The 23,028-nt window shown below is 45.9% G+C and overlaps 1 protein-coding gene and 1 long non-coding RNA gene across 3 annotated transcripts in view; both read left to right on the forward strand.

Moving 5' to 3' along the window:
* Nucleotides 1-454: 454 nt before the first annotated feature.
* The window catches only part of MTR (5-methyltetrahydrofolate-homocysteine methyltransferase), a 1,155,773-nt gene continuing 1,133,199 nt past the window's right edge, over nucleotides 455-23,028 (forward strand). The window contains exon 1 of one of the 2 annotated variants that reach the window (XM_040350739.1): nucleotides 455-624. In XM_040350739.1, the coding sequence (XP_040206673.1) occupies nucleotides 591-624 (34 nt within the window). In that variant the 5' untranslated portion in view covers nucleotides 455-590. The remainder of the gene's footprint in view (nucleotides 625-23,028) is intronic. The other variant, XM_040350741.1, reaches the window with a different exon arrangement.
* LOC120937477 lies at nucleotides 3,262-15,149 on the forward strand. Its single transcript, XR_005748725.1, has 3 exons — nucleotides 3,262-3,532; nucleotides 7,589-7,593; nucleotides 15,137-15,149. It is a non-coding gene; the product is annotated as an uncharacterized LOC120937477 (long non-coding RNA).

The raw sequence follows: 23,028 nt of genomic DNA on the forward strand, positions 1-23,028 counted from the left end.
GAAGCGGCCAGTAACATAAAGGATTACTAAGGTACAGTGGATCGAAAAAAAAAAACATGCGGTTTAGTAATTATGTATATGAAGCTATAATTTTTTTTTTTTGGTGGGGGAGTGGATCTTGGGTGGGAGTTCCCAGGACTTGACCCCTGCCTAAGATATACACATATCAGAAATATTGGGGTAGCAAACATACACAAAACAGAAAACAGGTGCTGTATCAACACATATATTGTGTGTTACATTTGAATTGTGATAAATTGGCTGGTATCAACAAGCTTTTATAAGAGACCAGAGGGCAAGAAGACATATCAGTGTATATATATTTATATTGCAATATACAACTCCTTAAACTCACTTTCACAACTACTCTAATCGCCCACCCCGTCATATTATATGACGATTGGAAAGTAAACTCCACCCACCTTTCGCTTGCCATTGGCTTATTGTATTGAGCATGCGCGCGGCATTTAAGCACGCTGGGAACGCAGTCACGGAAGGTGCAAGTGTGCTGTAACCGTGATCTGTGTAGTCTACATATCTTCGTTCAGTTATTAGACAACGGTTTACGTTTTTGCCAAACTGCGGGTGCAATGCCGCCTACCATTTATCAATCTGGCGATACGGGTAATTTGATTTTGTCTGTACATTGTTCTCTTGCATTATAAGTTTGTGTGCTTCCCTTCCGCGTTAAATATGTGCCGTCGTTATTTGCAAAAGAGTTTCTTAAGATTAATTTGTCTGCTTGTTTAGTTGTAATTTTACTAGTTGAGAAATATGTTTGGGATAACAATGTGCTCTCAACTGCTAAAAGGCACTGTATGAATCTTAATTTAAGTAATTGCGTATTGAATATTTTATAAGGCAATTTTTTTTTTTTTTTTGTCAAACTGAAATTCTAATTCAAGGCAGCAAAGTCATCAGATTTGTAAGTAACATTCCTTACCTTTGTTCCATTGCTTGTTGATAAGGATAACGCATGGCTGGGCTTTTGCTGGCAAGGCAAGATGACACCTATTGCTACACATTTAACCATAGCTCCCAACTGTCCCTGATCTGGAACAAAGTCCCTCTTTCCTCCTCATTTGTCCCTCATTTTGGCCTGATCTACATAGTTGTATGTAAAATTTTACTTTTTTATCTTTCAAAAAGTGTTTCCTAGTGCTAAATCTTTTCATCCAGTTTTTTTTAAATTGCTGCATTTTCGAATGTCAAAAGCCAATATAAAGGAATAATAATGGTAAACAAAAAGCACTTGTGGATTTGGGATTTAACTAACTTTTGTGCATAATTCTCCTTTTACAGGGCCGTGGGCTATATGCCTACTTACATTTGCTAATGGGTGTCCCTCGTTCCCATCTCAAATGTGATAGGTATGTGCGCTAGAAAGAGGGATTTAACACTCGCATACAGCAGAGGTTTCTGTGCTGAGAGCCTATTTGCTGCATATTCCAAGCACAATAACTGAGTTGTCAAAGGCAGCTCACGACCTCTAAGGGCCCTTTCACACGGGGTGGATCCCCCCTGTGAACCTCCGTTTGCTCAGCGGGATTGCTCCGTTGATCCCCACTGAGCCGGCGGATGACAGGGCGGTCCCCGCACACAGTGCAGGGACCGCCCTGTCTTTTCTCCGCTCTCCCCTATTGGAGGGGTCCGATGAACACAGGTTTTCCTCCGTCTGCAGAATCGGAGGCGGACGAGATGACACCCGCGATCTCGTAGGGACCAATGTATGTCCCTTTTTCATCCGCACATGGATTGATGAAAAAGCGGACATACGGTCCAAGTGTGAAAGGGGCCCAAGGCTGTCCATACATTCTCCAATTTTCATATACAACTTTTCTGTGTGTCTCCCAGGACAGCCCATGAGACCTAGAACTCCTACCAGGACAGGAAACACGTTCACCCCCACCGGATAAAAGGGCAGTCCACCAGGCCCCATGTCAGTATTAGGGTTTTCTCTGGGTAGGGGGGTGTGTGTGAGACATGTTCCTGGAACCTGGTCCCCGAGGTCACATGAGCAGGGGCTCTTATGGCTATTTGGAGGATTACTGACCTTTCTCCTCTGGGGAGAAAGGTCAGAAGCAGCATCTCCACTGGGGAGATTGGTTGTGGTTGCTGCTTCCTGTCCTCAGTGCCTGGGGAAGGCCAGGACCACGGTGATGTCGGCCCATAGCATGGGTTGCAGATGTGGCGTCCTTTCCCCGCTGACAGTGTGGCTGGTATGTGCAGGGGAGAAAGGAAGCCATGGCGCTTGATGGGGCAGAGATACTGTGCTCCAAGCTGGCCCACTGGAAATATCCAGCCGAGTTCCTTCCGGGGCATATGACTTAGCCAGTGGGCGTCGGAGACTGGAACCAGTGTCTCCATAACAGGCAACACTGGTGCTGGTTTTTGAAACCGGTGAAGAAACGGCAGAGGCTGTGGACCAGAGTTGCAGGATGGATTCCTCTGAAGTACCTGCACAGGCAGTGGATGCATTCACCAGCACCTCACAGGTAAGCCTGGAGTGTTTTGTCACCCTCTTGCTATCTTGTGAGTGTCCTACCCCCATAGGGAACAGTTATGCACCCCTACAAAATAAGGTAAGGGGGGGGGGGGGTGAACCAAACTTGTGTAGGGACCGGGAGATGATGTAGCGCCTCAGGGTCCCCGATGGTAACCAGCGGTGAACTGCCACATGGGTAGCCAGCTGTAGGTGAAGGGGCTGGGAGACAACCAGGGAAAACTCCAATGGGATCCAGTGAGCGTAGGACTCCCAGGCGTGACGTCAAGCGCTCAGGGAGACCAAATCTAAAGCGAGGCTTGAAGCTCAAGATGGTGAAGAGCAAGGAGAGAGCATGTCTGTTGTCTTGACGACACATTTTGGGGCATCGCTCTTTCTCGCGCTCCTCTCTCCTTGCTCTACACCATCTTGAGCACCAAGCCTCGCTTTAGATTTGGTCTCCCTGGGAGTCCTACGCTCACTAGTTCCTATTGGAGTTGTCTCCCGACCCCTTCTCCACCTACAGTTGGTTAGCCGTGTGACCGTTCACTAGGGGTGTTGAATATAATCGATGCATCGCGATTCGGGGCCCCCCGATTCTGCATCGATGCATGTGACCCCAATAATCGATGTCGGGTGACGTCATCCCGACTTGCCCCGCCCCTCGCGGGAGATCGCTCCGAGCAGGTCTTTTAAAATGTTTTTTTTTTTTTATAAATGCGCGTTGTAATCCATTAAGTGGCAATCGCTCTGTGTGCTTTTTTTAAAAATGTATGCAGATTCATACCTCGTAGCTCCGTGTGTAGTAACTGTACATGCGATCATGTGATCCATGGTCCGGCCCGCCTCTCTCTTCCTCTGTCCTCTCACATCCCTCGTCTCAAAGTCTCTTCTGATCTCAGCCCCGCCTGCCTCTCTTGTGATCTGTTACTTTAGCTATAGACGATGGGCGGGGCTGAGAACGGACATCAGGGGAGATGAGAGGAGAAAGAGGCAGGTCTGAGCATGGAGTCACATGAGGGGAAAGTAATATACACACGGAGACATGAGGTATGATTCTGCATATGTTGTAAAAAGCACATTACAGCACTGGCTATAACAGCATTTAGTATCACAGGTATTTTATCAGCAGTCTGATTCCTACACTGCTCTGCCTGTGCAGGCATTTCTCTGACTCTCTGCACATTCCACTGTGTTAACTCCTAGTGTGCTGGAATGTGCAAAGAGTCAGAGAAATTTCAGCAGACAGTGCAGTGCAATGAAACTCACAGGGCTGTCAGTTGTGGAATGTAATCCCTGAGTCCTGCCCCCCAGCAGCCATGTGTATTCCTGTGCACTTTTTAAAGGGGAGTTTCACCCTATTTACACCCTTTAAAAATGCACAGATGACAATGAACCCTCAATAAAAAATGTCAGTACAGCGAGGACTTGGGAATGTGTTAATTTTAATAGAAAATAAATAACACGGTAGTCCTCGCTGTACTGATATTTTTATTGAGGGTTCATTGTCATCTGTGCATTTTTAAAGGGCGTATTGATGACAATGTCAGCACATAAAAACACACTGAAAATGCACAGGCAAAATCATGTATTTTTCCTCATTGTTCCCTCCAATCATCCTGTGTGCGCACTGCGCAGAACAGCATGTAAGTACTGAGGAGGAGGGGGTGCTGTTATCCGGGGACACAGGGGGGGTACGGGCATGTAGTGGAATCTGATGTGTCACCTGTGATAAGTCATTGTCACTGCAGGGACTGGGCTGTATGGAGGAGAAATATAGACCATCTCCTGTACTATGTCCACAATCTCTGAATCTCTGATCATCTCCTGTACTATGTCCGCAGTCTCTGATCATCTCCTGTACTATGTCCGCAGTCTCTGATCATCTCCTGTACTATGTCCGCAGTCTCTGATCATCTCCTGTACTATGTCCGCAGTCTCTGATCATCTCCTGTACTATGTCTGCAGTCTCTGATCATCTCCTGTAGCATGTCTGCAGTCTCTGATCATCTCCTGTAGCATGTCTGCAGTCTCTGATCATCTCCTGTAGCATGTCTGCAGTCTCTGATCATCTCCTGTAGCTATGTCCTGCAGTCTCTGATCATCTCCTGAAGCATGTCTGCAGTCTCTGATCATCTCCTGTAGCATGTCTGCAGTCACTGATCATCTCCTGTAGCATGTCTGCAGTCTGATCATCTCCTGTAGCATGTCTGCAGTCTGATCATCTCCTGTAGCATGTCTGCAGTCTCTGATCATCTCCTGTAGCATGTCTGCAGTCTCTGATCATCTCCTGTAGCATGTCTGCAGTCTCTGATCATCTCCTGTAGCATGTCTGCAGTCTCTGATCATCTCCTGTAGCATGTCTGCAGTCTCTGATCATCTCCTGTAGCATGTCTGCAGTCTCTGATCATCTCCTTTAGTATTTTGGGGGGAGAGCCATGCGCACTTGCGCTGCAATCGTGATGCATCGTGATGCATCGAATCGAATCGTGGACTTGATAATCGTAATCGCATCGAATCGTGAGACCGGTGAAGATGCGCAGCCCTACCGTTCACTGCTGGTTACCATCAGGGACTCTGTGAGACTACAATCGTCTCCCAGTCCCTACATGAGTTGGGTTCACCCTCCCCGTTTTTTTGTGGATTTTGTAGGTGTGCACAAGGTTTCCACCATTGCAGCAAATCTTCAACCAGCCAGTCCATCTCTGGCCGCCGCCATAAGGTACCACCACAGAAGTGGGCAAGTTGATTCTCATCTATTTATGCAAGGAGAATTTTTTTTTTTTTATCATCTTATGGTAATAAACCATATCTTATTGTTTTTTTTTTTTTTTTTTTTTTTTTTTTACAAGATCAGCTCGACTAGCGCTCTTATGGTTGCCATTGACTGTCTGCACTTGTATAGACAGCTTGGCCAAAGTCCAGTGATCAGAAAATGCTGACCTCGGTTAGCGATGAGCTAATGTCAACGTTCAGCTCATTCAAAATTGTGATTGCTAAGATCCAGGTGCCATCACAGGGTCCATCTCCAGCCGGTTTTAGAGCTCCACAGCAGAGCGCAGAGAGGGAGGTCTCTTGAGGAAGAAGCCAGATCTACCTGTTCTTCCTGGAACAAATGGGATCAGATACAGGGCCCAGGGATAGAGAATCTGTCAGGGGTTTGAGGTATAAGTTATCATTAGAAGATGTTGATGACTTATTGAAAGCCATTTATACGACCTTTTCAGATAGAGAAGGTACAATTGTCTAAACATGACCTTTTTATGTATGAAGGTTTGCATAAGAAAAAGGCTAAAGGTTGCCCCCCCCCCCACCCCATGCATAGTTCTCTTCTTGATACAATCAAGCTGGAGTTGTAAAATCCAGAGAAATTTTTTGTTTTTCGGTAACCTAAAAAGGTTTCAATTTGGCATAAAAATTCTTAGATGTACCTCCTGTCAAAAGTTTCAAAAAACATTGACCTATCGTTTGACTATATGGGCACGCTTAGGGATCCAATGAATAAAAGAGGAGATATCAAGAAACGCAGGGCCTGGGAATCTTAACCACTTCAATACCAGGTACCTATGCACCTTCCCGCCCAGACCAATTTTCAGCTTTCAGCGCTCTCACACTTTGAATTACAATGCTACACTGTATCCAAACAAAATTTTTATCATTGTCTTCTTACAAATTGAGCTTTCTTTTGGTGGTATTTAATCACCACTGGGTTTTTTATTTTTTACGATCTAAGTGAAAAACGTATTTAATTTTTTTTTTTTGTAAAATTTTGCAAATAAGTAATTTTTCTTCATAAATTTGTACTGCTGCTACATATCTTTGGTAAAAATACTGTACTGACGACCTATCAATTCTTGAGACACTAGCAAGCCAGGAAAGTACAAATACCCCCCAAATGACCCCTTTATGGAAAGTAGACAGTCCAAGGTATTTACTAAGAGGCATGGTGAGCTTTTTTGAAGTTGTAACTTTTTTCCCCACAATTCTTGGGTAAATTAAGATTCTCCCCCCACAAACTGGTCATATTAACAAGTTATTTCTCTCACACAGTATATGCATAATTGCAACTACACCCCAAAATACATTCTGCTACCCCTCCTGGGTATGGCGATGCCACATGTGAGACTTTTACACAGCCTGGCTATATTCAGAGGCCCAACATTGAAGTAGCACCCCCAGGCATTCTAGCAGCATTAATTACACATATAATTTTCTCAATACCGATTGCATTTTTTTTTTTTTTTAAGGCCCTTCATATTTCTAACACATAGCAGGTACATGCCAAATAACAAAAGATTACTTGTGGTTTTAGAAGTGCAGTGGTCCACAGAGGAGAGCATCGGTGCAGGGATGAGGTCCGCGACAAAGCAATCATCCAGGCAGGAATACTGTCCCTAGTTCGTACAGGCAGAGATACTGTCAACACAGCCAAAGCACAGGTCCAGGTAGCAGGCAGACGTGTCCCGGCGGAAATACTGTCCCAAGTCAGTAGAGGCAGCAGGCAGATCTATGGTCAACACAGCCAAAGTATTGGTCCAAGCAGCAGAAAGAAACATGGTCATTACAGGCAGCAATATGGTCAGCACAGCCAAAGTATTGGTCCAGGCAGCAGGAAGGACCATCAAGCTTGGGGACAGGAGTAGAGGCTTCTCCCACTCAAATCGCTTTGAAGCCTCTGTGCAACCAGACCCTGTTCTGAGAGCACACAAAACTAAACTGTTTTTCTCTATTCAGAACACTATTCTGAAGCTCCTCACATATGTGAGACCCCTGTTTACTAAAGTAGATGGGCAAAAGATCAGTCTAGGTGGCAGGCAAAAACGTGGTTGATTAGCGGCCCAAGGTCGGTGCACGTGGAAGTCCGAAACGTGGTTTAAATCAACAAGCAAAGACATCGTCGGTAAACAGGCCAGGGCCCGTTAATTAACATGGTAGCAGGCAAGTTGGGGGTAGGCTGTTAATAAGGGGAACTAATATTGGATGGGTGATAATTTTTGAAGCCATCTCCGATGCACAGGCCAGGTTGGGAGGGACGTTGGGGACAATAGCTGGTATCTTTTCTTACTCCTCTGCTGCATATACAGCATTTATTTTGGCATCTTCAAGGTTCTGTGGGGGGTTTTATAGGGAAAATGTTGCTCGTGAAGCCGACTCGCACGATCGGAGCGAATGCTTCCTGGGGCGGGATCTTGTTGGTAAATGAGGGCAGTGATGATATCTTCGATATACTTGAGGTAGGTGCTTTGTTTTTTGAGCTGCTTTTTGGTAGCAGACATATTAATTTAATAAGGGCCCTGTGAAACGCAACTTTCTTGTACCGTATTTATCGCGGTATAACGCGCTCCCGCGTATACCGCGCACCCCTAAAGTTGCCTCCGAAATTCCTGTAAAAAAAATGTTGTATGATTTTATTACTTACAGTTTTGGTGTCTTCCCAGCGTCCATCGTCCGGTCCGGCGTCCGTCTGCGGCCTCGATGGTGTCCTCCTGGCTTCTCCAGCGCGCGCCTCAAGTCGAGTCCCCGCGCTCAGTTCGAACGCCTCCGCCGACCTATACCGAGTGCAGTACACTCGGGTACATTTGGCAAGGCTCAGCTTAGCTCACGCTCTGTGACGTTTATGCGTGAGCACGAGCGAAGCCGAGCCTAGCCGAATGTACCCGAGTGTACTGCACTCGGTATATGTCGGCGCAGGATTTCAAACTGAGCGCGGGAAGCGGCTATCGGCGTATATCACGCACCCACGATTTCCCCCTTATTTTAAGGGGAAAATAGTGCACGATATACGCCGATAAATACGGTTTAAATCCACCCCCCATGTACAAATTGTAGTCGTGGACACATTTGGGCTTTACAATGGGGTCATGTTGTCTTTGGATCTCCACCACAGTGTCATTATGGATGGTAGAGGATGTGGACATCTTTCTTGTCCCCCCACTTCATGGCCAACACCTCCACATTCCTCATAAATGCCCAAAAAATTTTTTTTCTCTGCTTTGCACATTTTTTTTTTTTATTTTAGAAAGGAGAGAACCCCCCCCCAAGGTGAGACTTTAAAGGTAATGACTAAAGTTCAAAGAAGTACAGACTTTTTTTTTTTTTTTTTAAGTAATTTTTACAAAAATTTTAAAACACAATAGATGCGTGAATTGGTACACAATGGTCCTGAGAAGCCTGACACGTTTCGGGACAAGGTCCCTTCATCAGGGGCTAAGGTCCTGCGTGGGTTCACACTTGTATAAAAAGAATAACCATATTTTAAAATGTTGTACATAATTAAATTAAACTACATATCTGTGCACAAAAAACATCTCATACCCATCGCCATGTATGAAGACTTGTGGCTGATCCGGCTAATGACCAGATGATGGCAAATAACAGCCCCCAAAGAAGGAGGCACAGCGGGGCCGAAACACCTCATACACTCCAAACAAGCCCAAAAGATGCCAAATCGAAGCCAGCAGACAAAATGGAAAAATCCTAGTCCTAAATATAATCAAAGTATAAATAAGAAAGATATATTTTAAATATATCCTCTAAATCCTTGCTTTATCAAAGATTAACAAAGATCCCTTCAAACAGTGATGTGACTAATTGTGTGATTAATAGGGCACTGAGAGGAGAAAAAAGTTTAGTATTCCAAAACACGTACCTATTTGCTGGGAATGTGATTCCAAACAGACCAGGGGTGTCAGTAAACACTAAGCAGCTGTTATGTTCTCCCATTCAAGTTTTAGCCAGGGATGTCAGTAGTGAGCAGGTGGAAACTGTCTCTAAAGGATCAAAGTGACGTAAGGCGCCGCCCTTCCCCGCAGCTGCCATGGTTGAACATAAACATACCTGAAATAGGAGAGATCGACACTGGCTAAAACGGGTGTCTTACAGAAGAGGACCGGGCCGTGTATATGAAGGGATGGGGCCGCAAGATTCATACCACAGCACACCAATACCCATTCCAAATAAAAGGTAAAAATCCTCCCCAATCTGTGCATCCACAGAGTGAATGGAGAGAAACTGGCCCAGAAAACACACAGCGCCCCCACACTGGTGAGACAATTAAGGCAGCCACCCAGTGGAGGTCACAATGTAAATAGGATAGAAGTACATCAAACTGCTGAAAGAGGAACAGAAGGCAGGGAGTGAGTGTATTATCAATAGTTGCTAGTAGGATTTTACATGTAAAATATATGAACTGATTATAGTCCATGAAGAATCTCCTATTGCAGGGGAAACCCCCAAAACCAACACATAGGAGATTAAGAGACGAGTGAGTCTGCATGAAATGGCACAGAAAAACAGGGCCCAGGAATGGCATGGGGGGGGGGGGGGGGTGGCAGGTAATCTCTTCAGATGGAAAGGTGTGTCCGAAATCTGACATGGGGATACCAAATCATTACTCCCTGCCGGCGCACGTATGGCCACCTGGTGGGTCACCGCCTGGATAGGATGTGCCCCCACCCCAAAGCCAAAATGAGGCCGCCCCTGGAGGGGGGTCGGCCCACATGCACCAGGTTGGAGGGAAGAGGTGGGGCAGCATCCCGCATAAGTTACTGCCAGTGTCCAAGTGAGAAGCCAGCCACAGTCAAGCCAGGGGAATTGACACATAACCTATCTGAATGACATATTACAACGGGCATAGATCATAACACTTATGAATATTCCAGAAGAGAGAGATCCTCGCATACAAAAAACACACAAACCAATCATTCCTTTTCACAGCCAACTGAGGAGAAGCCCTCCAGAAATGGTCTAAAACTAATTTGTTTGTTTAGACCCGGAGAAAAATTTGCTCCCAGGGTCCGCAATCCAGCGGGTCTCTCGTTGGAGCAATGTTTTGTTCCAATCTCCACCTCTGGAGCTTGGGTGGATCCTATCGAGTATAAGGAAATGAACTCTGGGAAATCTACCTTCATGGTGTTGTAGAACATGTCTTCCTAGTGCAGTGTTTCTCAATTCCAGTCCTCAGGCCCCCCCAACAGGTCAGGTTTTCAGGATTTCCCTCAGATGAAAAGGCTGTGGTGATTACTAAGGCAGTGAAACTGATCAAATCACCTGTGCAAAATAATGGAAATCCTGATTTGATCAGTTTCACTGCCTTAGTAATCACCACAGCCTTTTCATCTGAGGGAAATCCTGAAAACCTGACCTGTTGGGGGGCAATGAGGACTGGAATTGAGAAACACTGCCCTAGTGGGAGGTCGAGATTGGCCATTTTCATGGAGCTGATATGCCTAGATGCTCGCTTATAGAAAGGTAGCTTAGTCTTTCCCACATATAATCTGTCACATTGACAGGTGAGAAGGTACACTACCTCTTCAGTATTACAGTTTGCAAAGTGGCGGGGTCTATATGGCCGACCATTTGGCAAAATGTTATCTTGTCGGATATTCATGTATTGGCAGATTGGACAACCACCGCAAGTGAATGTGCCCAATTTTTTTATATGGATCCTTTCTAAAATTCGCTTTTAACTAGCTGATCCTTCAATGAGGACGCCCGTCAGTAGGTAATTGCGGGTTCCTTCGTCACAAACGGGTCTAGTGTTGGATCAACATAAGATGCCAGAACTTTTTAATGATGCCCTTGACCACTTTGTGCTGACTATAGTATTTGGTGATAATTCTCACGTGTCAGTTTCATCACATTGCCTTTGTTTGTGATCGAATAGCAGTTTTTGTCTTGGCTGTCCATCTGCTCATTTAAAGGCCTTTTTCAAGCATTTGTGTAAATAGCCTCTTTTAAGTAGCTTATCCTTTAAAGCTCCCGCTTCAAAAATGGTCATCTTGGCTGGAGCAATTGTGTTTTCAAGCGAAGATATTGGCTGTATGGGATCGAGTTGATCAAAGCCTGAGGGTGTGCACTAGTCGCGTGGAGTATAGTATTCCCTGCCGTGGGTTTCCTGTATAATCCACTCGACAGGCTTCCATCACAATTTTTGTCAAGGTTACATCTAGAAATGCAATTTTAGTTTCACTTGAAACTACGGTAAACTTAAAATCAGTTTTTTATTCATGATGGAAACATACTTTTCTCACCTCGTCTTTCAGGACAGCACCTGGAGAGAGCGCAGCTCCACCCACTTCCCAGGAAACACTGCAGTCGTTCCTTTAAATCCTGTACACTTCCACCATGGCCTCAGTTGTAGTGTTTCCTCTGGCCATGGTGGAAGCACTGCAGGGAACCAGGGGTGTGCTGTACTCTCTCCAGGTGGAGGTGGCTTAGGCATACCTGCGTGTCGTGGTTTTTTTCTTTGAAGGCTAACCCAGCATCCCCCCCCCCCCTGACGGGCGGGGGATGCTCCGGTGCTTCTCCTTCTCGAGCCCGGCGAGGGCAGAGACCGGCGGAGGTGCCGCTCCTATAGGCCGGCATGGTGAGCAGAAGGAAGTGGATGGGTAGCTTCTCTCCTGGCTTGTGGTGGTCCAGTGTGTGTGTGTGGCGGGCGACATCACTGCCGGTGGGGGCGGAACTTCCGGCGGTGCGCGGCAGCTTCCGGTTCCGGCCGCTGGAGTGCAGAAGGGGAGGCGGCCTCGGCGGTGCATTTCCGGTCCTCGTGGTGGCAATGTCCGGGAAAATTCAAAAGGAAGCTGCCGGAAGTCTGCTGCCTTCTGAGAAGATGGAGCCAGAAGAGACAGCGGAGGTGGTGGGAGCAGGAGCCACGAGCACCAGCCCAGGTAAGCAGAGACAGTGGTCTCCTGTACATTGCCTGGGCTATGTATGTTTATGTCCCTCCATTTCTCCCCATTTCGGCAAAGGGAGCCTGCCTCACACTCAAAGGTGACGTCTCTGGGAGTGTGTTTGTTTATTTGTTGCAGCAGTGTTGGGAATTGGTTCGTTTTTTGTTCACTGACTATTGTTTTAAATTGCATGGGAACAGATACACAAATGTTAACAAGGTGGTGGTGTTTTTTGTGTATTTCAAAAATCAAAAGATAAAGATGCTTTACCTCCCCCTAAAAAACGGTGTTCCACTTGTAATACATCCCAAAAGGGTTCATGGCACAAACAGTTATGCAGGTCCTGCATTGCAGAACTAGTTAGAGAGGAGGCTTCTACTAGTACACCCTCTGACCAACCCAGGGAGATGCTTTCTTCCTTCTGGAAGATACATTTCAGTCATTCCGTTCCTATCTGGACAAGTGTCCGGATAGCGCAGTCAACATCTTATGCTCTCCCCCCAGTACCCACGCACCCTCGATTAGAGGAGCGGTCAGTGAATCTGAGGAGGAGCCAAGAAGCATAGCTTCAGGGTCGGAGAGAGAGGAAAATGAAGAGAAAGAGGTATCTTCCTCCGGCTACAAATTATCTTTAGAGGAGGTGGATGACCTTGTTGAGGACCATACACACTACCCTTAATATTAAGGAAGATGAGGCCCAGTTATCGCTGCACGACAAGATGTACCAGGGTTTGGATGAAGTTTAAGAGCCAAGCTTTTCTGGTACATAAGGTGTTGGACTCTATTAAGAGGGAATGGAAGGACCCGGAGAGGGCCCCCTTCTTCTCCAGGTCTCTTAAAAGGAGATTTCCTTTTGATGAGGATCAGGCACTGGTTTGGAACAAGAGACCCAAGCTTGATGCAGCATTCTCTAAGTTGTCACGTAACACCGACTTGGCCTTTGAGGACACGGGGGGGGGGGGGGGGACCTTGAAGGATACCATGAACAAAAGGGCTGATTCACTTTTAAAGAAAGCTTGGGATTCCACACTAACCAACCTCAAACCTGCTATGGCGTCTACGGTAGTACCCAGGAACCTAGAGCATTGGCTAGAATAGCTATAAGGTCATATTGAGGCAGGAACTTCTCGCAAAGACCTACTACAGTCCCTTCCAGTCCTTCAAAGGGCTGTAGGCTACATGGCAGATGCCTCAGCCGAGTCGGTGAGGATGTCCCCTAGGTATTCGGCCTTAATTCGGCCAGAAGAGCATTATGGGTTAAAACCTGGTTGGGCGATTCGGCTTCGAAGGTTAAGCTGTGTGGTCTGCCTTTTGAGGGGGACATGGTGTTTGGTCCCGGTCTAGGCGCAGTTCTAGATAGAACGGCAGACAGGAAAAAAGCATTTCCTTTTAAAAAGGTGGTGCCTCAGACCAAAAAGAATTTTCGTCCTTTTTACCAGACCCAGGATTCAAAAGAAACACAAAAGAAATCTTGGCAGCCCCAGAGGGGTCGAGGGAAGCCTGGGGTGTTCCGTCCCCCCCAGCCAGCCCGCAAAACCCCAGTGACGGTCTCCCGGCTGTGGGAGGATGACTCCAGTCGTTTCTTCCACAGTGGGAGGAGGCAACATCCAGTGCGTTCATGCTCAAGGTAATCTCGGAGGGCTACGTACTGGAGTTTTCAGAAAGCCCGCTGTCTCTCTTTTATGTGACAGTTGCCCAGAGATCAAAAGTCTCCAGTGATGTCACTGATACAGGATTTTCTCCAGCAAAAGGTAATCACCCCTGTACCCCAGCAAGAGCAAGGTCTAGGGTGTTTATTCCCACGTATTTTTAGTAAAGAAACCGTCGGGAAAATTCAGATTGATACTGAACTTAAAGATCCTAAACCGATCGCTTCGATACAAAAAGTTTTGAATGGACACTATTCAGTGAGAAAGCTTCTCCCCGCAGGATGCTTCCTTGCCTCCATAGATCTGATGGACGCTTTCCTGCATGTGCCAATAAAAGTTTCATCTCAACGATACCAACGCCTGGCAATCAGAACAGGGAAAGTGGTGAAGCATTTTCAGTTCAGGGCCCTCCCGTTCGGTCTCTCCTCCTCCCCCAGGATCTTTACAAAGGTTGTGGCGGAGGCTTTGGTACCACTCAGACTGGAGGGAGTGTCCGTGATACCTTACCTGAACGACCTCCTGTTCTCCAGCTCAAAAGACCTGTTGTACAGGGATCTGAGGAGGATTTAGAGTCATTTAGAAAGTTTGGGTTGGATTTTGAACAGGGAAAAATCAAACCGAATTCCCTCTCAAGTCATCCTGTTTCTGGGTTACGTCATAGATTCAGTACAGGAAAGAATTTTCCTCCCGGAGGAGAAGATAGTAAAGGTACAAGCGGTGGTAAAAGGGGTACAGTCGAATCTATTGGTGACTATTCGGGCAGCCATGTCCACACTGGGGCTACTCACAGCCTCAATCCCAGCGGTTCAGTGGGCCTGCTTCCATAAAAGAGATCTCCAGCAGGCGATCTTAAGCATTGGACCTACGGAGAAACACTGGAGAAAACCGTTCAAGATCCCATCTCCAGTAAAAAGGAAGCTGTGGAGGAGACAAACAAACCTGAGTCTAGATCTGTTATGGACCTTTCCCACGGCAAAAATCTTAACGACGGATGCAAGCTCCTGGGGCTGGGGTGCACATCTCAAGAACCAGATGGCCCAGGGGCCCTGGTCAAGGGAGGAGTCCAGGAAGTCCTCCAATTGGAGGGAGCTAAGAGCCATTTTTCTGGGGCTGTTGGCCTTCAGTCAGACAATCCGGGATCAACATGTCCAAGTATTGTCAGACAATGCCACGGCAGTGGCATATATCTCAAGGCAAGGGGGCACAAGAAGCAGATGTCTCCTGAGCCTGGCCCTGCAAACTCTGTCTTGGGCAGAAGACAACGTTGCATCCTTGACTGCAGTGCACCTGAAGGGCAACCTGAATCATCTAGCGGACTTTTTAAGCAGAAGAAGGGTGCTGGAGTCCGAGTGGTGCCTAAACCTGGAGGTTTTTCAGAGAATAGTAGACGGGTGGGGAACCCCCTCAAATAGACCTGTTTGCATCTCAAACAAATGCAAAGGTTCCTCTACTTCTCCCTCAACAGACTGGACAAAGCGGAAGGCCTGGATGCACTGGCTCAGCGCTGGTCCTTCCGTTTGTTACGTATTTCCCCCGGTACAAATGATCCCGTTGGTACTCAAGAAACTACAGGGAGAAAGGACGACTCTAATTCTAGTAGCCCCATATTGGCCCAAGAGGCCCTGGTTTTCAGTCCTATTGAAGCTAGCAGTAGAGGCTCATTGGCTACTACCAGTCAGAAGGGACCTACTGACTCGGGGTCCCCTTCTACATCCTGACATAGGTCGTCTCAAGCTTGCGGTTTGGTTACTGAGGAGCAAATCCTGAAAAATAAGGGTTTGTCCAACCATTTAGTTTGTACTCTGCTAAATAGCAGAAAGGAAGTTACTAGAGCTATTTATATTAAGACCTGCAAAGTTTTTAATTCCTGGTGCGATCTAAAAATTGCTCTCCACAGGTGAACCTTTCTGTTCTGGAATTTTTACAGGACGAGATGGATAAAGGTTTGGCAGCCAGCACCCCAAAGGCTCAGGTAGCAGCGCTATCTCTAGATCCTTATATCATTAGATTTTTCAAGGCACTAGCTAGGACATTACCATTTAAGTTTTTTCCCAAATGGGATTTATCAGTTCTGCAAGGTCTGACGAAAAGACCTTTCGAACGGCCAGAGGAAGCCACAATTAAGTTATGGACCTTGAAACTGACATTACTGGTAGCACCTCAGCTCACCTCAGACGGGTCAGTGAGCTCCAAGCATGATCTATTATTGAGCCTTTTCTGGCAATCTTCCCAGATTGGGTTGTTTTGAGGACTGATCCGGGTTTCCTACAGAAGGTGGCATCTATGTTCCATAAAACACAAGAGATAATCCTACCGACAGTGTCCATCTCCAACTTGTCCGAAAGGGAGTTCCATAGTTTGGACATGAGAAGATGCATTGTGCTTTATCTAGAGATCACAAAAGAGTTTAGAAGTTCCAATTCTCTTTTTGTCTTATTTTCTGGACCTCGTAAGGGCTACGGAGCTTCTAAAAACACTGGTAGGTGGCTTCAGATGGCTATTCACAAAGCTTACAGGGCTATGGGAATAGAACCTCCCACAGGGGTAGTGGCCCATTCAACACAGGCTGTAGCAACGTCCTGGGCAGAACGAGCTGGGGCTTCACCGGAGCATATCTGCAAAGCAGCTACATGGATGAGTTACTCCACCTTTACTTGCCATTCCAGGATGGATTTGCTCGCAGCAGCAGAGCAATCTTTTGGCAGGAAGGTCCTGCAAGCGGTGGTCCCACCCTAGAGTAAGTACTCGGTTATCAGGTACTGTCCTGAAAGACGAAGTGAGAAAACCTTAGTTAGACTTAGCGTTATTTCTACGAGTCTTTCAGGACAGCGCCGCTAATCCTCCCTCTGTTATAAGTGCTAATGTGTATGGTTGCTATGTAATGCTTATCTAATTTCAGCATGCCCGGAGGTACTCTGTAACAACTGAGGCCATGGTGGAAGTGTACAGGATTTAAAGGAACGACTGCAGTGTTTCCCGGGAAGTGGGTGGAGCTGCGCTCTCTCCAGGTGCTGTCCTGAAAGACTCGTAGAAATACCGTTACCGGTAAGTCGAAGGTTTTCTAGGTCTTCAAGTGAACCCTCCCATATCACCAGGACATCATCGATATAGCGGAACCATGCCGCTACACGTTGAGTACAGGGTTTGGCCTCTTTGCTGGACAAAAAGGACTGCTCTCACTCCCCCAGGTACAGGTTGGTATACGATGGGGCACATGAAGTCCCCATCGCAACCCCCTGCACCTGGAGGAAATGGGAGCCATCGAAATAAAAAAATGCCATGATCCAACACAAATTCCAGGGCCATAACAAGAAATTCGCCCAATTTGTGATCTGCTCGAAAAATGGGGGCAATTACTCGTCTAATAGTTGCCACCCCTAGATGATGGGGGAGATTGAGCTCTACAAGGCCTCGACATCAATTGCCACTAACAGGGCATGTTCGGACACATGTAAGGTTTCTAATTTTTGCAGCAAATGGATAGTGTATTTAATGTAAGAGGACAGCCGGATCACAAAAAGCCTTAAATAAGTATCAATGTAGATGCTCAAATTTTCTGTGAGGGCACCATTGCCCGACACAATTGGTCTACCCGTGGGGTCCGTCAAGCACTTATGCACTTTGGGAAGGCAGTAAAAGGTTGGTATCCTAGGGTACTTTGTTTGCTGAAATTCACACTTATCTTGATTTATGACCCCCCCTGAGCAAAGGCACTGTCAATCAAGGCGTAAAATTGTACTTCAAATTTGGAGATACTTGTCTTGGAAATGGGCAAATACCAAACACATACTTTTATATTGGTCGTTTATTTCAGTGTTTCCCAACTCCAGTCCTCAAGGCACACCAACAGGTCATGTTTCCAGGATTTCCCTCAGATGAAACGGCTGTGGTAATTACTAAGGAAGTGAAACTGATCACATCACCTGTGCAAAATAATGGAAAGCCTGAAAACATGACCTGTTGGTGTGCCTTGAGGACTGGAGTTGGGAAACACTGGTTTATTTATAAAAATGCTTATTGGGAGCGCAGTCATTGCCCAAAGGCCTTGATGCGCTCCTTAGTCATAATGACTATATTACCCCCTTTATCTAAAGGTTTGATAGTCAGGTTACAATTTTTTTTTTTAGTTCATAAAGAGCTTTACATTGATTAGGGGTCAGATTTCCCGGGGGCATTGGTTTATGCAATTTTTTGATATCACTCTGTGGATGCACGGATTGGGGATGATTTTTTTACCTTTTTTTTTTTTTTTTTTTTAATGGGTATTGGTGTGCTGCGGTATGAATCTTGCGGCCCCATTCCTTCATATACACGGCCCCGTCCTCTTCTGTAAGACACCTGTTTTGGCCAGTCTCGATCTCTCCTATTTCAGGTATGTTTATGTTCACCGTGGCAGCCGCAGGGATTGGGCGGCGCCGCACGTCACTATGCTCTGACGTGGCGCACTCAGGCCCCACTCCTCTACAATCGGATGCATTGTACGCGCAATGGCGCTTTGTCCTCCCTGTGTCCATGGCAACTGGGCGGGCTCATGCGCGGTGACGTGTCGGGCACAGCCCTGCCCCCATCTACACCCTATTTAAAGATCACCGCCGCCTAGCATGTCTGTCACCGCTGACAGCGGTAATAAGATCCATACAACTTGCAAAACCCTTATAGGTATGCTTGCCCTCTGCACGAGGGCATGACATTTTTAAAGGAGGGCTCTTTTTTGAGTTCCCTGAATAACTTACATTTTTCCTTTTGATCTTTTAGAGACAGTTTTTCCACCTGCTCGCTACTGACATCCCTGGCTAAAACTTGAATTGCAGACCATAACAGCTGCTTGGTGTTTACTGACACCCCTGGTCTTTGTTTGGAATCACATTCCCAGCAAATAGGTATGTGTTTGGGAATACTAAACGTGTTTTTTCTCCCCTCAGTGCCCTATTAATCACACAATTAGTCACATCACTGTTTGAAGGGGATATTTGTTAATCTTTGATAAAGCAAGGATTTAGATGATATATTTAAAATATATCTTTCTTACTTATTTATACTTTGATTATGCTTAGGACTAGGATTTTTCCTTTTTGTCTGCTAGCTTTGATTTGGCATCTTTTGGGCTTGTTTGGAGTGTATGAGGTGTTTCGGCCCCGCTGTGCCTCCTTCTTTGGGGGCTGTTATTTGCCATCATCTGGTCATTAGCCGGATCAGCCACAAGTCTTCATACATGGTGATAGGTTTGATATGTTTTTTGCGCACTTATTGTGCTTACCTGTGTACAGATATGTAGTTTAATTTAATTATGTACAAAATGTTATATGATTATTCTTTTTATATAACAGTGTGATCCCACGCAGGACCTTGGCCCCTGACGAAGGGACCTTGTCCCGAAATGCGTCGGACTTTTCAGGACCATTGTGTACCAATTCACACATCCATGTATCTATTGTGTTTTTAAATCGTTTTGTAAAAATTATTTAATAAAAAAAATTGAACTTTAGTCATTACCTTTTTAACCAGTTAGCAACCGCCCTATAGACGAAACACGTCTACAAGGCGGTTGCTTAACTCTGGGAGGGCGTCAATGTACGTCCTCCCAGAATCGCGCGCCCTGTGGGGCGCGCACACGGGAGTCTCCGTGACCGCCGGGTCCTCCGGACCCGGCTGATCACGGTAAATCGCCGCTGATAGCGGCGATTTACCACGTGATCGCTCCGTCCAATGACGGAGCGATCACTAGTAAACAAACCTGCGTCATGTGATGACGCCGGTTCCTCCCTCTCCTCCTCTCTGTACCGAACAGTACAGTGTGAGAGAGGAGAGGGGAGAGAGCGGAAGCAGCAGCTGCTGCGGGCTGGATCTGTGACACATGCAGTCACAGATCCAGCCATCCATCCCTCCCTGTGCAATACTCTGCAATGCCCCCATACTCTGCAATGCCCCCATACTCTGCAATGCCCCCATACTCTGCAATGCCCCCTGTGACGGTATCGGTATGATATCCCCGTCAACGTTCCCTTCTTCCCATAACGAAAATCACCCCAATATTCCACGAGGAGGGATATCCCTGGAATCGCCCAGAAAGCCACACATGAGACAAGCTTACTGCTTGAACAACACCGACTTTAATGTTATATCACACAGCTTATATGTCATTTCCAAAACTGTTACAATGACAAATCTCCGCCCCCCTCACACTGGGGCTTCCATACAGATGAGTAGGTAGACACGACGGGGCCGATGCTGAAACACATTTTCTTTAGACAATGACATCAATGACGCTGAGCACTAGCTGTACTGAATACATCAACCAGACCGCTCGACCCCGCATATAGAGAGATAATTACCACAATGAAGCAATCAGAATAATTAACACAAGCCACTTAAACCCAGCTCTCCTTCACACAACACAATAGATCAATTAACCTTTAGAAATAGTGAGGGGACATTAGCACATCAATAACCTGGCTAGCAGGGAGCAGTAAACTGAGACATATAGGCAAATGTATCACACCCCCATACTCTGCAATGCCCCGCAATACTCTGCAATGCCCCGCAATGCCCTGCAATGCCCCGCAATACCCTGCAATGCCCCGCAATACCCTGCAATGCCCCGCAATGCCCCGCAATACCCTGCAATACCCTGCAATACCCTGCAATACTCCACAATACCTTGCAACATCGTCTATGGGGATTTTTAAGTAGCAAAGTTTGGCGCCATTCCACAAGCGTGTGCAATTTTGAAGGGTGACATGTTGGGTATCTATTTACTCGGCGTAACTTCATCTTTCACATTTAAGCAAAAGAATGAAGAAAAAATACTACATTTGCCAAATTTTATAACAGAAACAAAGAAAAATTATTATTTTTTACAGAATTTTCAGTCTTTTTTCTCTTTATAGCGCAAAAAATAAAAAACCCAATGGTGATTAAATACCACCAAAAGAAAGCTCTATTTGTGTGAAAAAAAGGACGAAAATTTCATTTGGGTACAGTGTTGTTTGACTGAGTAATTGTCATTCAAATTGTGAGAGCACCGAAAGCTGAAAATTGGTCTGGTTATTAAGGGGGTTTACGTGCCCAGTGGTCAAGTGGTTAAATTCGCACCTTTGGGGTTCTCTCCTTTCTATTTCAACCAGGGATGTTGGTAATACACCTAGGTCTATTTTTGTTGTCATATTATGCATTTTTTATTTTAGGTGATGGAAAAGGGGCAGGCTGGTATAATAGTTGACATTAATGGTTTTCTTTTTCGAACAGTGGGTATGCCAGCTCCCAATTTTCCTACTGGTTCCAATATATGTAGGGGAATCACGGGGCTGGAACTTGGGAGTCTTTGCCTTTTGTAGATCCGAAATGTGAAGACGTATCCAGTGGCTTGATCGCATAATTTATTTAATTTCAACCCATACCTGGCTCTCTTGCTTGGTATATGCTGCTTGTTCAGTCGGCCAGTGAAATGTATGAGGGACTCGTCCACACACATTTTTTGGCCTGGGATGAAAACTTCTCTAAATCGCTGGAAAAAGGAATTGATTAGGAAGCGTATCTTGTACAATTTGTCGTGGTTGGGATGATCTCGGGGAGGACCCTGTGTCCTTGAAGTGGAGAATGCATAATCATGTTGTATCTTGTCCTGGACATGACAGCAGAATATATGGGCATGTGTTGGATGGGGTGTTTGGACCAATATGCATGGACTTTTTTTTTTTTTTTTGTAAGCCCCCCATATTGAACGTAAGGACCAAAAACAAATAAAATTCGTCCAGTGTTGGACGTCGCCACTGGAACATGCGGGTGTAGGAAGAATTGGGGTTGGAAGCAATAAATTGGGATGCATACAGATTTGTTTGATCCATCATATTCTGTATCAAATTTTGTGGGAGGAAAAAAAAACCGAGTTGAGAAAAATGTCGGGCTGCATACCTGGCTGTGCGGTGAAAGGGGGGGATGATGGCGGATCATGAGTAGGGATGAGCCAAACGCCACATCCCCCCCCCCCCCCTCCGTTCGGTTTGAACGGACTGAACATTCGCATGAAAATTTAGAACCGCATTGACATCTATGGGACTCGATCGTTCGAATTCAAAAGTGCGAATTTTAAAGCCTAATATGCAAGTTATTGTCTTTGAGAACCCGGGTCTTGCCCCAGGGAACATGTATCAATAGAAAAAAAGTTTTAAAAACGGTCGTTTTTTTTCAGGAGCGGTGATTTTAATGATCAAATAAAAAAAAAAAAAAAAAAAAAAAAAAAATTCCTTTTAACCACTTAAGCCCCGGACCTTTAGGCAGCTAAATGCCCAGGTTTTTCGATTCGGCACTGCGTCGCTTTAACAGACAATTGCACAGTCGTGCGACGTGGCTCCCAAACAAAATTGGCGTCCTTTCCCCCCCCCCCCCCCACAAATAGAGCTTTCTTTTGGTGGTATTTGATCACCTCTGCGGTTTTTATTTTTTGCGCTATAAACAAAAATAGAGCGACAATTTTGAAAAAAATGCAATATTTTTTACTTTTTGCTATAATAAATATCCCCCAAAAACATATATAATTTTTTTTCCTCAGTTTAGGCCGATACGTACTCTTCTACCTATTTTTGGTAAAAAAAATCGCAATAAGCGTTTATCGATTGGTTTGCGCAAAATTTATAGCGTTTACAAAATGGGGGATAGTTTTATTGCATTTTTATTAATTATTTTTTTGTTTACTACTATTGGCGACGTTCAGCTTTTTTTTTTTTCTTGACGGCGACATTATGGCGGACACTTCGGACAATTTTGACATATTTTTGGGACCATTGTCATTTTCACAGCAAAAAATGCATTTAAATTGCATTGTTTATTGTGAAAATGACAGTTGCAGTTTGGGAGTTAACCACAGGGGGCGCTGTAGGAGTTGGGGTTCACCTAGTGTGTGTTTACAACTGTAGGGGGGTGTGGCTGTAGGACTGACGTCATCGATCGAGTCTCCCTTATAAGAAGGATCACTCGATCGATACGCCGCCACACTGAAGCATGGGGAAGCCGTGTTTACATACGACTCTCCCCGTTCTTCAGCTCCGGGGAGCAATCGCTACGGAGCGGCTATAAACGAATAGCCGCGCCGCTGTCTGGCATCGCTCCCCGAGGGAATCCGCCCGCAGCGGAGGGGGTCCCGATCGGACCCCCCACCCGCTAGAAGGCAAGGACGTATATATACGCCCTTCTGCCTGTACGTGCCATTCTGTGGACGTATATAGGCGGG

This window comes from Rana temporaria, chromosome 4, assembly GCF_905171775.1.
Source record: "Rana temporaria chromosome 4, aRanTem1.1, whole genome shotgun sequence".
NCBI lineage: Eukaryota > Metazoa > Chordata > Amphibia > Anura > Ranidae > Rana > Rana temporaria.